The 15384-nt window shown below is 40.0% G+C and overlaps 1 protein-coding gene across 2 annotated transcripts in view; it reads left to right on the plus strand.

Annotated features, from left to right (window-relative positions):
- The window catches only part of LOC114554368 (RNA-binding motif, single-stranded-interacting protein 2), a 29440-nt gene extending 15383 nt beyond the window's left edge, over positions 1–14057 (plus strand). For both annotated transcript variants that reach the window (XM_028576170.1, XM_028576171.1), the window contains exons 3-14: positions 1939–1997; positions 2431–2522; positions 6087–6244; positions 6379–6458; positions 6583–6692; positions 6872–6915; positions 8187–8280; positions 8571–8621; positions 8884–8994; positions 10481–10561; positions 13198–13285; positions 13863–14057. In XM_028576170.1, coding sequence (XP_028431971.1) covers positions 1939–1997; positions 2431–2522; positions 6087–6244; positions 6379–6458; positions 6583–6692; positions 6872–6915; positions 8187–8280; positions 8571–8621; positions 8884–8994; positions 10481–10561; positions 13198–13278 — 961 coding nt within the window. In that variant the 3' untranslated portion in view covers positions 13279–13285; positions 13863–14057. The remainder of the gene's footprint in view (positions 1–1938; positions 1998–2430; positions 2523–6086; positions 6245–6378; positions 6459–6582; positions 6693–6871; positions 6916–8186; positions 8281–8570; positions 8622–8883; positions 8995–10480; positions 10562–13197; positions 13286–13862) is intronic.
- Positions 14058–15384: the final 1327 nt, after the last annotated feature.

Here is a 15384-nt window from a genome sequence, read left to right on the forward strand (position 1 = left end):
ACGCCGACGGCTCCTCCAACTGATGACGGCACGGAACACACCGAACAGACTCGGGTCACCGACCTCGCCAGAATGCCCAACAGCCGATCATCGGGTTGGTGTGTCAGCGCCTTTAGACAAGATTGTTTGGTACCAGCCAGCCGCCGTATTAGTTCTATGACATGCATGCATTATGTCACCCACCAGCAGGAGTGTTGATTGGTCTGGTGCGGCGCAGTGCATTCTGGTAGTTGTAGATTTTTTACCTTTTGAGCAAAAGGGAATACCACAGCCCCTTTTCTCTGTTTTCTCTGGTCATGTGCTTCTTTTTACTGTATTAACAGCCCAATTTTATGATAAGACTATTTCCCCAGCAGTGAAATACTTCTTTAATTAATGCCTAATATATTACTAATATAATTAGTTTGATATGGTTCATCCATTTGAGCCCAACACATGAATACTATATTACTTTGTTTTACTAAAATATTTCTAACAGTGGTAAACAGTAAATGTTGAATGTATGTTTCTACATCTGTGCTCAAAGGGCTCAGAGATATGACCAAAAGAAATGTAAAATTTAGTTGGGCTTGAATGGGTTACATTATATCAAGCTTATTCACGCCCAATGACCACTTTGCAGCTGTTAGATGGCAGTAGGAAACTATAAACATAGCCTTTTAAAAGGTCATCTGGCTATGTGGCAGTGGATAATGAATTATTAATTTCTGTGAGGAAGTTTCCTTTATAATGTATCTATCCTGAAGGTAATACGATGAATGCACAAATCCAGCTGTGGCCTCTATTGTGGTAGCTGACATCAAGATTGTTCACATATAAATCTGCTACTATTTTTGTTTTCTAAAAAGATGCATGGCTTGTATTTGTATGTACATCTTAGAAACTTGGAGGAGATAAGGCCACAACATTTTAGCATAAATACTTTGGACACTGGTGTCAAACGTGACACAGGTCTCTGCCGTGGCCGTCTAGTCAGATCTTAGTCATCTGGGCAAATGTCCACTGAAACTCGGCGGGAGTGTAGGACCCAGCGATGTGTGTGTGGAAAAACGGAGAGAGGGAGAGGGATGTGGTGGGAAGGAAGGCAAACTGAAGGGGTTAAGCATCAGGTTACAGTGCACATTCCGCCCAGACGCCATGTCTCCCAAACAGAGGAACTCACTGGCTAAATTCACCAGACAAGGGCAGGTCTATTATACAGTAGTGCTGATGTGCCGTCTTATAACACTGCATTCCATTAGTCTCTGCATCTTACATAACACTTCTCATTTACTGCTTTTAATGTGGGTTTCATAGCATTCATGTTTTATAATACTGCATCAATGCATTCATTAATTCTTTTCTTTTACTGATTGGCCTTTTTAATGTTTTTCTATTGACAACCATGGACTGAAATAAAAGGTTAGGACACTGACTTATGTTTCATACACCATTTTGTGTGTATTTAAATGGATCAGGCAAACAATAAGTTCCCTTGAAAGTCAATATTTCTATTTGCAAGTCAAACATTGCTAGTGACAACACTTTAAAGCTTTATTTGAGCCAAAAATACCCGAGAGCAGAGCTGTATTTAGTAGAGAGTTGTGTGTTTGTGTGTTAGTCCGTGTGTAAGTGTGTGTGGTAAAGACAGGTCTGGAACAAATTGTTTTTGGCCCTAGGGTGCTGTCTCCTGTCTGTCGAAAACAACGCCAGGGAACAGAATTACCAGCACACAAAGAAGGGTTGAGGTGAACAAAGTTTTCTGTGACACGCATGATCGCATTAAAAAGACACAATTGATTGCGTGAAGGAGTATGTGTTCATGTCTACAGCTGTAGTCAGGCAGCCTGAGGAAGTGTGGCAGGATTGGTATGCACAGGTAGGAGTAGATTCTTCTTTGCCCTATAGTCACCTCATCTGTATTGACCCTGTTTTCTGTATTCTTGTTTGTCCCCACAGGTATGGCAAGATTGTTTCGACCAAGGCCATCTTGGATAAAACCACCAACAAATGTAAAGGTGAGTTAGTTGTTTTAACTCATTTTATATTTTTAAATTAAGAGTTGGCATCATGATTTTTCATGACTGTTGCCTTCAGTTATCCCACTGGTGTTGGTTGTGTTGTTATTAAAGGGGAATTTCATATTATTTTATGAAGCTACAACCAGCAGACAGTTAACGTTAGCTGAGCTTAACCTAAAAACTGCAAACAGGGGAAAACAGCTTGCCTAGCTCTGTCAAAAGTAAATATAAAAAAAAAACATCTACCAGCACATCTAAAGCTATTAAATTAACATATAATATCACGTTTGAAAACGTAGCTGTTTCCCCCTTCTAAGCTATGCTACACTTGCCTAGCTTTTAGCTTCATATTTAACTCAGCAAGAAAGCACATAACTCCAAAACAAAATAACAACACAGCAATTTGAATATGTGTTTGTCTATTTTACAGGCTATGGCTTTGTGGACTTTGACAGCCCAGCAGCAGCACAGAAAGCAGTTACAGCTCTAAAGTCCAGTGGGGTCCAGGCTCAGATGGCCAAAGTAAGAATTAACCAACTCTTGATCAGCTCTGTTACACAGCCATTACCTCTTTTACCCCCAAATTCACCAATCACAATTAGGCTAAACTTGTCAAGTTTGCCTTTTGATCCAATCTTGTCTTCTCTAAAATCTATTGATCTCCAAAGAGCCACCTGCTAAACTTTGACCACCGAGAGTTGTGGTCCCTTCTTCATCAAGCACACATCTACCTACTTTATCATGTAAAAGGTTACATGCAGTGCCCTGTTGGCAAGGGTGCAAGATAAACTCTGGTTTATAGAGTGGCATGTTTGTTATACTTTGTTGGGTGAACCTGTGCCAATAATCAACATTTGTACAAAGGATAAAGTCTGGTTTGATGGAGACTAGGTTTGTTACAAGCAAAATGACTCCCCTTTTTAATCCGTTTTTGTTAATTCACCACTCTTTACTTGTTAATCCTTTACTGCTTCCCTTTCATTTTGTCTCCTCTTCCTTCATCGCCCTCCTCACCACCTTCTCTCTCCTTCCCCCTCACGCCCTTGTCTCTGTGCTTGTGTATGTTGCTAACCTGCTCCTGTTGTAGCGCTTGTTCTGAGCTCTTTGTCCAAGTGTCTGCAGTCAAAGCAACGCTTGTCGGCCCATTAAGCTGATCCCTCTGGCTCTCAGGCTCCCCATTGAGGGAACCCAGGGGAGGGTGCCACTACACCCACTGTCAATGGGACTGACACAATGGGCTGGCATTGTCCATCGTCTGGGCTCAGGCCTGGGGCTGACACCAGCACTTAATACACTCCACCCCAGTGTCCCTGCCCCCCTCCCCGTGTCCTGTACCCAAACAGACCCAGTGCAATGTAACACCAGGGTCTCCCTCAGCCCAGCCCCAGAAAACTGTAACAGATCCACACTGCCAGCTGACCTGAACCAGTCCAGTGCAACTAAACCCAGAGTCTAAGTTCTCTGCGCCTCCTCTGTAAGAGTGCCACACAATCCTGTGTATCTTAATACCCAACAAGTGCAACTGGACACTAAGACTCGATTCACCCAGACAGCATTTGCTCAGTCAGAGGTGTTGATAACCGCTATAAAAACCTAAATATACACAGCTCCTTAAGTCACTGGGTTACTTCAGGTCAGAAAAAAACAAGCATTAGTCTAAAATCAGTTTAACATCAACCTCTCAAGTGTAGTTTCACTTGTTTGCACCTTCACCATGGCTGCTGCAGTGTTGTTCGTAAACAGAATGAGCCACACCTTGCACTCGCCGTCCTCAGAGTATGCTCAGTCCCCGAACGGGCCGCCCCAGCCCCGAGGCTGTGGGCCCAGAGGAGCAGCGTGCATTAGGGGCAAGAGAACCATGGCAGAGTTAAAAATAGATCCCTTCTTACTTCCCAGCACCACCCTGTTCCAACTCAGACGTCAGCTCGCCCGCGCTGCTCGACACACAAGCAAATACACAGAGACACACCTCAACAGAAATGGCTTACCTCGGGCCTGGCACACACAAAAAAAAAATACACTGTGATGCCTCAGCAAATCCCATTAACGTGTGCCTGGGCTACATCCAACAGCATTTTCATATCTACAACAGGATGATTATTTGTTTGAATATGAAATTGGATATTGTGTGTACTAGTTGAGGTGAAGGGTAAATAAAAGGATAAACCGGGAGGGAGTTTCTTTTTTTGTTTGTAGTAGTTTATTTTGAACATGTAAAAAAAATATATATATATATATATATATATATATATATATATATATATATATATATATATATATATATATATACCTACATATATATAAATAAATAATAAAATTAAAATAGATACCCCCTTTTTCTATTTTTATCCTTTAGTTAAATACAAAAAATGTGATGCTTCACTTATTTATACATGTTTACATACACCACATATCTATCTACCTACACTCACATAAACACATGCATACACATAGACACAGATGCATACATACATGCATACACACACATTTACACATTCTTTTTTTTTCATTTCCGTCTATCTATATCAAACCAAATAATAACCCATCCAAACTAGACTTAGTATATAAGCCCAGGAACCATACAATCAGTACAATACTAACACCTTGAGTCCTTTTCGTATCCATTCAATATATTTGTATATTATATTTGTATTCGTATATTCGTATATTTGTTTATTTGTATATTCGTATATTTGTATATTTGTATATTTGTATATTCATATATTTAAATAGTCTCTCAAAATCATTGATCACTGATATCATTGTTGTACATGAAGTCTAATGCAGTGTGCCACTGTGTTACATAATAGCAGTGTTGCCACACCCAGAATGACGACAATGACAGAAAATAGGTAATCTCTTGGCCAGGTGGCTTACGGCTGAGAACAGAGGCTAATGAGATAGGCAGTAAATCTTCATTTGAGATAGCTGTTTGACCCACATCTGACAGTTTCTTTCGTATACAAGTGAAAAACCGGGTTGCAGAGTTATCTGATAGTAGTGAGTTTTAGAAGAGGGGACAAAATGGAAAATGTTAGCTTTAAAATGTATTTTGATGGAAGAGAAGAGCCTGTTAATCAGCAGGCAGTCGTTTATCCTCTTTTCCTTTCTTGCTCTCTTCTGTCATCCTCCTCTTTCATTACCCAAATTATTCAAGACTCCCACTACTTCCTATCTTGTCAGTTCCCTCCTGTACAAAATATCAGCCTTTTAAGCTCCTCATTTCTCCCACCCTCGCTCTGCTCTATCCTCTTCCTTCTCTCTCTGTTTTCCCTTCCCCTCTTTTTGGCCCAGCCTCTTTTCTCCCGGTTGCCAGGCTCCTGTTGCTCTCTGAACTCCTTAACTTCATGCCTGGCTTCCTGTCTGCTTCTGCACAGTCACACAAGGTTTCACTTTCAAGCTAGTGCCACAAAATAAGTCTCTGAATAATCTCTCTTTACTTGTAGCTACCCAGATCTCTTAATTAGACAACATTCCTCCTAAATATGCAACTTAATCTTTGCAGATTCATATTTGCATGTGTCAGTATATTAATGTGTGCTTGTGGATTTTGCAAAACCAGACAGCCTTAGTTGAGGCAATGACACATGGGTGATAAATTATTCAGAGTGTCAGTTTATTGGTACTAATTGCTTAAAAAGATTTGATCCGCATCAAGTCCTAATACAAAATGATGCCTGACATGGTGCATGGAGATGATGAAGTATTAATGTACCAAGAGCGATGGCAGGTGTTGATGGAAAGACTGCTGTCACACTGCTGCCTACACAGGAATTTCTGCAGTGTGAAAAAGATATTGAAAGTGAGAAATTTTCTATTTGCAAATGCATTAGCAAAGATGTTTGTTAAGTGTTATGCTAAAATAAATGCTACACCTTTAAAAAAAAAAAGAAGAAGTTAATTGTAGTACTTTGGGTATCAGTCACCCCACGAGTAGGTATTAATAAAGCAATAGTTTCAGATGTCTGCCACTTCTACACCAACATGTGTTGGTATTGCAATGAAACAAAAAGAATCACATCTCTACATGTAGGTCCAAAAAAGATCTGTTATGTGAACCGGTTTTCATGTCTACTTCCTGTACAGCAACAAGAGCAGGACCCAACCAACCTCTACATCTCCAACCTACCACTGTCTATGGATGAGCAAGAGCTGGAGAGCATGCTCAAGTCATTTGGCCAGGTCATTTCCACACGCATCCTCCGAGATGCTAACGGGACAAGCCGCGGTGTGGGATTTGCCAGGTCAGACAATACACTACTCCATGGTGGTGTGTGATGATTTGAGTACAGTTTGTGCTGTAAATAAACGTAGTATAATCCTAATGTAAACTGCGCTCCACAAGCAGAATTCAATTTGACTTTTGACTGTATTTCAGAATGGAATCCACAGAGAAGTGTGAGGCCATAATTCAGCATTTCAATGGCAAATTCATCAAGACTCCACCAGGAGTGCCTGGTGCGTGGAATGATTTTTTTTTTGGTATTACAGGAACCTGATATTGTTGGTGCCAGAGTTCAGTGTTTTGTTCCCCACTATGACCACTAAATTCACTCTCTTGTTTGATCTGTTGCTTTCACAGTGCCCACAGAGCCCTTATTATGTAAGTTTGCAGACGGAGGTCAGAAGAAGAGGCAGAACCAGGGGAAGTACCTCCATAATGGAAGGCCCTGGGGTAGAGATGGAGATACGGTAACATGGCCACTTGTAACTCATGATTCTTAAAGGGAACTTCCTGTGTTCACGTTACATTTCCTGTTGGAAATTAAAGCAAGACCATCATTCTTGCTCTGTGCTAGATGACTTTTTTTAGTACAGACTGCACCAGTGTTTGTATGACCTCACTGTTTCTAAATCCATTGTTTTTCCAGGGAGGAATGACGCTTGCGTATGACCCCACGGCCTTACAAAATGGGTGAGTGGTATTCATGAACTGACTGAAAACAGTCTCAACCTTGCAGGAAAATAACTCAAATGTAGTCAAACTGTAGTAAAGTGCTGCCCTCTGCTGGGCATTGCGTGAACACAGAAATGCTTTTACAGTTTTTTCCGATTGCTAAACAACAGTGGGCACAACTGGAGTCACATGTGCAAAACTCAAACTACAGTCTGCACTACCAACAGTCACCTGAGCTAAACAGTTCACATCAGCTGCAAAACAGGCTCAGTGCAGCCAAACACTATGCACAGGCCTCACTGAGATAACACACACTGTCACTCAGAACACACTGAGAGTAAAAACACTAGCGTCAAACACCAATACAGAAATTACAAACTTTTTCATCTTTACAGTTTGAACAATTTGAGTGACTTGACACTACTCAATAGTTTATTGAAAATCAGCAGTTTTCTTCAATAAAGTATTTTGTCTCTAGTAATTTATGGAATTACTGGGGGAAAAAAACTAAAGGTACATACGTAACAGTACCAACGAATAGTGTGACTAATCCTGCCTCTCTCCAGCATCATGTGGCAAGTTGTCTTCATCACACTGGATGTCTGCATCATCTCTAAATACAAATGAATGTGGTGTTTCTATTGCTTTCACCTCCATTACTTTCTGAAAAACAGTAAGAACACAGTTTTACTATTGTAAAGATATAGTGTTTTTCACCTTTTTTTATAGCTGTGTACATAACCTCAGACATCTTACCTGGACATATTGGTATCTTTGCTCTTTTACCTGTTTCTCTCAAACGGTACAGTGTATAATTGTTTCATTCTTATTTGGTGTTTGTATACAAAAAAGGCTTTCTGAGCTTTCTCTGTATAAATACCATATATGTTCACTAACTAGTCAAAAACAAGACACTTGCTTCAGCTAAAATTGCAATCAGCAGTGTTTGATAGACACCAGACTGAAATCTATTCTGTTTTGAATGTGTGGTTAACAGTTTTGACAGCAGTGTGTTAGCATTTGAACAAAGTGCTGTAAATCTACAGTGTTGTGCACGTTGTGGTTAAAGTCATGGGATAAGTGTGTAAAGTTTTGAAAACTGTGATCAAGCAATGAAAAACGGACTGTGCAGACTGTAGTTAGCGTTTTGCACATGTGACTCCAGTTGTGCCCACTGTCGTTTAGCAATCGAAAAAAAACTGTAATGCAGCTTGAGACATACTGCAGATTGTTGACATTATGTGGCCGTCTTCATGTTTTCTTCCCGCTTTGCTCCGTCTGTTCGGCAGCTTTTACTCCTCACCCTACAGTCTGGCTCCAAACCGAATGATCGCCCAGACTTCCCTCTCACCCTACATGCATTCTCCTGTCTCATCCTACCAGGTGGGCTATTTCATTTGTGTTTATAATTCAAAATACTGACTTTTTAAAATCTGCTTTAATGCCAAGACTTCATTTTTCTTTTGCTTTTCTGTGCCAAACTGCTGTTTATGTCCACATTATGTAAGTTAACAGACACTCAGGGAGGACCACAGCCCAAAGTACTGATTGTATGTGTTCAGGTTCTTATGAGCTCTCTCTGCAAACGTACATAATGTGGGCTCTGAGGGGACTGTGCAAGCAACAGCAACTCATTCACAAATGAGTTTCATGACTTGTTTCCTGATCTATAGGTACACAACCCGTCCTGGATGCACCATCAGTCATACCTCATGCAGCCAGCTGTGAGTATCACCATCATCTCCTCCTCTCATATACCCCAATTAACTCTAAGCCACCAAAAAAAGCATAAACGTAAGCAAGAAGCATTCAACATTTTTGGAGGTGATCTGAGATGCATTCCACCCAAATGTAGAGCTTAACTGTACTCCCCGGCATATTTCTATATGTTTGGCCACTTGTGATGCATCTAAAACACATTCCATTAGAGATAGTGATTCAGACTTAAAAAAATTTAAGTTTATGTGCATTTCTGTGCATCCACAGGGTACAGTTCTTACCCCAACAATGGATCATGCCATGTCCATCCAGCCCACGTCCATGATGGGACCTCTCGCCCAGCAGCTGAGCCACATGTCCCTGGGCAGCACGGGCACAGTCAGTACCAATCGCACACACACACACACACACACACACACACACACACACACACACACACACATTAGAGTGCGGATCGGGCCAAATTTTTCTGTCCGAACCCGACCCCGACCCGAGCCCGACAGGCATTAAAGGTCCCGTGACATGGTACTCTTTGGATGCTTTTATATAGACCTTTAGTGGTCCCCTAATACTGTATCTGAAGTCTCTTTTATATAGACCTTAGTGGTCCCCGAATACTGTATGTGAAGTCTCTTTTATATAGACCTTAGTGGTCCCCGAATACTGTATCTGAAGTCTCTTTTATATAGACCTTAGTGGTCCCCGAATACTGTATCTGAAGTCTCTTTTATATAGGCCTTAGTGGTCCCCGAATACTGTATCTGAAGTCTCTTTTATATAGACCTTAGTGGTCCCCGAATACTGTATCTGAAGTCTCTTTTATATAGGGCTTAGTGGTCCCCGAATACTGTATCTGAAGTCTCTTTTATATAGACCTTAGTGGTCCCCGAATACTGTATCTGAAGTCTCTTTTATATAGGCCTTAGTGGTCCCCGAATACTGTATCTGAAGTCTCTTTTATATAGACCTTAGTGGTCCCCGAATACTGTATCTGAAGTCTCTTTTATATAGACCTTAGTGGTCCCCGAATACTGTATCTGAAGTCTCTTTTATATAGGCCTTGGTGGTCCCCGAATACTGTATCTGAAGTCTCTTTTATATAGACCTTAGTGGTCCCCGAATACTGTATCTGAAGTCTCTTTTATATAGACCTTAGTGGTCCCCGAATACTGTATCTGAAGTCTCTTTTATATAGACCTTAGTGGTCCCCGAATACTGTATCTGAAGTCTCTTTCCTGAAATTCAGCCTTGGTGCAGAATTACCTATCTCCATATCTAGCCACTGGGGGACCATAGGCAGGCTGGGGGAACACATATTAATGTTAAAAAACCTCATAAAGTGAAATTTTCATGCCATGGGACCTTTAAGATATTTATGTCTAAGCCCGACCCGAGCCCGACACAGTTAAAATCAATTTTTTTTTCTCATACTAATGACACATTTTTTTTGTGTGGAAAGCCCACTTTTATTAAGCAACTGTAGGAAGGCATTCGGAAATGTCAACAGATGAGCGCATCAGCGCACACGGGGCAACAAGCGCACGTTAACACCTACATAATAAGCTGTTTAAATTTAAAATGTTCAATGCCTTATCGCGCTGATGTGACCGAGTCTGACCCAAACCCGAACATCATTTCTAAATATCTGTCCGAACCCGGCCCGACCCGTCGGGTCCTGTCGGGCTTGGGTCAGGTATCCATCCTCTAACACACACACACACACACACACACACACACACACACACACACACACACTATGGACAAGGCAAAACAATGTCCCCATACTGGCCTGAAATTCACAAGATCAAATATTCATGTCAAATACTACACACAATTTGTGTTTTCCTCTCTGCCTTCCCTACAGTATATTCCGGCCAACACAACTATGCAGGGGACCTACATCCCCCAGTACACCCCAGTGCCTCCCTCCAGTGTCCCAGTAGAGGTATGAAGCTAGCCTCAACCTCACTTGCTTATATTTTATATTTCCATGAAGGGGATGACTAGTGATTAAAATTCTTATAGGGACGTATTTATTAAAACTTGACACATTTGTGAGCTTAAAAAAAGCTGTTTCTTTTAGCAGACTAGTTTTTATTCATCTGTATTTTAAGGAGTGGCCGAGTTAGGGCACAAAAGTAGAAGAGGTGACTATTCAAACTGCCAACTGACTGAGCTGAGCTGAACAGTGTCCATGTGCCCTGAAGGTGTGTGTGATATTTTATGACAGGTAGAAGCTGGCATAGTAGCTTTGGTGATTCTTGTAATATTCTATAAATACAAAAAAAAATGATATTAGTGCAGAAATATCAGTATTGGTTCATGTCCTGTTTTGGAAAGTTTTGTTTATTTAATGATAGGCCAAGGAGGTAGAGTTGGCCTATATTAGCAGTCTAACAGACTTTACGAAAGTTTTTGCTTATTTCTGTAATGGAAGGTTTAGACCTCAGAAAACATACCAATTACACTTTCCCCCAAATATTTGTATTATAGAAAGTTTCATAATTTACACATTTACATTGTATTTTAGCACCTGCTGATATGCAGAATTAAATTGTGCAAAGATTGTATTTCTGTCTTCCTCGCTTTATCTTTGAATAATTAATAACTGTGTATTACTTAATGAATGTATTAATATATATTACTTTCCCCATGTAATTTTCCTCTTGTGAAATAGCTGTGTGCTGTCCAGACAATCGGTCTATATTAGTGTTTTTATTAAACCATTATTCAACTAGAAGAGCCTTTGCCACTCATGAATGAGAGTCAGAATCATTTCTTGGAGACATTTGACACAGACTCCACAGTCTGTGTGCAATAGTGCTGTAGCCGGTTCCTGGCTGAACGCTCTGCAGGAGGGCGGCTGAGCCTGTGGAGACCCTTGAGTCATTTGTTGGAAGGTGGAGCTCAGTGATAATGGTGGGAGCCTGCGGGATGAGCAATACAGTGAATGACAAAAAAGGGCAGTTTTATGAATGGGAAGAGGCACAGTAGTAAACCAGAAACTCAGGCTGTGATTGGAGGGAGGAGATCAAGTGGGATGTAGGAGAGGACTGGGTGGAGTAGAGTGATGGGTGTTAAAGTATAATTGGGTCAATGTTCTTAAATTATAGCACATGGTGAAAAAATGGAATCGTCGATGCTGCCACGCCCCCCCGGTCACGTCCGGTCGGCTTGTCAAGCGGAAAAAAACACCCACGTGTTGAAGTGCTGCAAGTCAAACTCATAACTTAACTACAGCCAGTCAAAAGATAGCATGGCAACCGCAGAAGCAGGAGACCCATCGACAGAACTTGAACCCTCTCCTCTATCACTGAAATCGCCGGTGTGGAAGTATTTTGGATTTCCAGTGAGTGACAACGTTCAATAATAGTGACAGCACCGTTTGGCTTAGTTATCAATGCCGTTAGCATCGCGGCTAACACTTTTGTTACTTTATTTTTTGACAAATCGTTTCGGCTCTGCTTTCTAACATGATGTCATTGTGCTAGCCGAGCACCGTTAGCCTTTAGAACAGAGCCGCTTCACTACACTTGTTAGAACATGTTTCATTACAGAGTTCTCTGGTGATTTGTGTCGCTGTGTGCTCGTGCTGGGAAATGAATGTAAACAGAGAGCGGCGTGTTGGAAATGCAATGCGTTGTGACGTAGGTCCCCTTCAAGGCCAGGCTGATGTTGGAAGTCCCTCTAGTGGACAGAATGTGTAATGTGTATGTGTTGTTACAGCCACAGCAAACAAACACAACTTAGGCTAAATATGACCACCAACATATTAAACAACACCAAACCCGAGGAATGATTAAAGTAAATCAAAGTTTGTTTACAACTTAACTACAATTAATTAACCCTAACTATGAGAGCCTGGAGGTCTGGCCAAAAGAACAAAAGAAGGGATGAAGTCTGACCCAACCCATCAAGGGCCGTCGGACCCAGAACTTCTCCCCCTAACTTAAAAAGTAGTAACTAACTAACAGAAAGAAAGCCGCGGAAACTAGACTACCAGACCTCCATCCTCAAAACAAGAAAACACAAAAGAAAGACAAAAGTAGATAACAAAAGAAACAACGCATTCCGGCATTCCTGTCTCCCAGCCTCTTACGTGTGAATATGTATGTAATGAGAGTAGTGTAGTACATATTAATAATCGGCTGCATTTGAGCATTAAATCTTTGAATATTATTCGAATAATGGTATAGCAACCTGTGCTTTAAAAAAAAAGAAATGTAAAAATCGAGAATCGAATTGAACAGTGACCTTACAATCAAAAATGTAAGAGCATTGTGAGAATCGTGACACCCCTAATGGTGAATGTTAAGTATGTCTTTTAGTAAATATGTCCCGCAATACGCACTGGCCTTCAGTTTTCTGTTTTTAGTTTTCTGTACTTTGGTTTATCCACTCAAAGACAATAATGTCTCAAAGACATATAATGTCTCAAAGACATATAATGTCTTGGATTCGGTGGGGAGGGCAATGGGAAAATATATCTAAATGTATCTTTGATAAAAATCGGATTAATTTGCACATTATGATTAATTATCAAGTAGAGTATTCTTTGAAAAACCTGTCCTCCTCTTTTAGGAGAATGGTGGTCAACAGCAACAGGTTGCCATGGAGTCTCCCGCAGAGCACACAAACTACTCGTACCAACACACCAAGTGAAGCTAAGGTAGGACAGTGAAGGTCTCTCTGCTCGGTCTCTTTGCTCTGTCCTGCTTATTACACCGATGTAGAGTGATGCAAGCCTGCCATAGTTGCTATATCGTAAGAGATTTACACACACAAGTATTACTTTGTCCAGTATATTGACAAAATGCATTAATGTGTTTTATTTAGGGGTGCACGATTCAAGAAATGTCTCAAGATTCGATTCAAAATCGATTTTCGATTCAAATAATTATTCTCTATTTAATAAAACAATTCACAGTATGTAATGTATTTACTTTTCCCATGTGATTGCAGTAGACATACAATAAAAAAAAATTATAATTTTTGTATTTATTTTTTTAATTAAAAAATATGAATCAATTTTTGGAATTCTATGAATCGATTTTGAATCGGTAGAGCTTGAATCTCGATTTGAATGTGAATCGATCTTTTTGCCCCTAATTTTATTGCACGGTCCAATCTGAGGAAAACCCCAAACACAGGTTATTTAGCCATTTTAAGATTGAACAGTTTCATAGAACGATGTCTTGTGTGTGTGTGTGTGTGTGTGTGTGTGTGTGTGTGTGTGTGTGTTGCAGCTCCCAGCAGGGTGGGGCTGAGGGCACAAGATGAATCCAACCAAACAGGATTCAGCTGGAAGAGAACTGTGCTCCATACCATCACCAAGCACCCAGACTTGAACACGGATAATAAAAGGAACGTGCGTGTGTGTGTGTGTGTGTGTGTGTTTGTTTGTTTGTTTGTTTGTTTGTTTGTTTGTTTGTTCGTTCGTGTGTGTGTGTGTGTGTGTGTGTGTGTGTGTGTGTGTGTGTGTGTGTGTGTGTTTTTTTTTTTTTTTAAGAAAAAGGACAACAATTACGTTATTGGACTTTCCTGCTCACATCCTTAAGAGTTGATCAACCAAAGGTGGGAATCTTCTTCACAGAAGCTTTAATCTATTTTGATAACTGAAAAAAGGAACATAACAAGAAGTTTAAAAGGAAACTAAGAAAAAAAAACTTAAGAGAGGAGGAAAAGACACAGAGCATTATTTTTGTGCACGTAATATAAAAAATTCTTATTTTTAAAAGAAAAACGCATTCTGGACGTTTCAGGGTGATTCAAGGAAAAGTTGAAACACAATGTGTCTTTTTATTTTTTTGTAAAATATGCAAACTTTTATTTTTATTTCCTGATGTTTGTTGTTTGACGTTCTATTTGCAGCAGCGGGGGCAACAATTTGTACAGATTTAAAAACGTTGTGTCGAGTCATTGTAACCGTGGGGAGGCAAACCGTTTAAAGCTACTTCTTCCTGTAACTGCTGCAGAGATTTCTATTCATGCACAGACGATAATAACATTGTTTATAGTTAAGTCTAATTCTTTCTTCTTTTTTTTTTAAATTAACATTCTTCCATAAGTGAACAAAAGACAATCAATTATTTTTATTTATATTTGAATTATAGTTCTATTTTTTTAGACTTTTTAGATCATTGAAACATACATTTATAGAAAAGACGTTATTTAATACTGTAGTCTTTCAAGACCTCAAACTGACCTTAGCCGACGCATTAATAATAAGCTCTAATATTTGGAAAATTCTTCTGTCGTAGTTTTGATTCAGTTCAAGTCCCGTATGCACCATCACAAATGGCACCTGTTCATACTACTAGTCGCCCTGTTTTGTTATATTGTAACTCCATGTTACACCCATGTCCATGAGAAGTGGTTTTAAGCGGTTTTGCTGTGGCAAACCTTCAGGTATCATTAAATTCATCCTCTGTCGAAGGGATGAAGTGAACGTGCTTTAGATCTGAGCAGTTAAATTACTTACTGAAAGATTATGTGTACAAAGAGCAATGCAGTTACTAAATTAAGATATAGTTTATCAAACGCAATGAGGGAAATCAAATAGAGGACTAACACGATCCCTGAGAATAATTAGTATGAAAGGAAAGGGAGCTGTAAGAAAGTTAAATGTTTCTGTTTTTCTTTTGTCTGTCACTTGAAAACCTTTTTGAGCTAACTTGCCCTATTTTTGATGAATTTATCTTTGAAGTAGAATTTAGCTGTAGGTTTTACCTTTTTTTTTTTTTTTTTTTTTTACAGAGAGTAGATGTT

Source organism: Perca flavescens, chromosome 4, assembly GCF_004354835.1.
Source record: "Perca flavescens isolate YP-PL-M2 chromosome 4, PFLA_1.0, whole genome shotgun sequence".
Taxonomy (NCBI): Eukaryota; Metazoa; Chordata; class Actinopteri; order Perciformes; family Percidae; genus Perca; species Perca flavescens.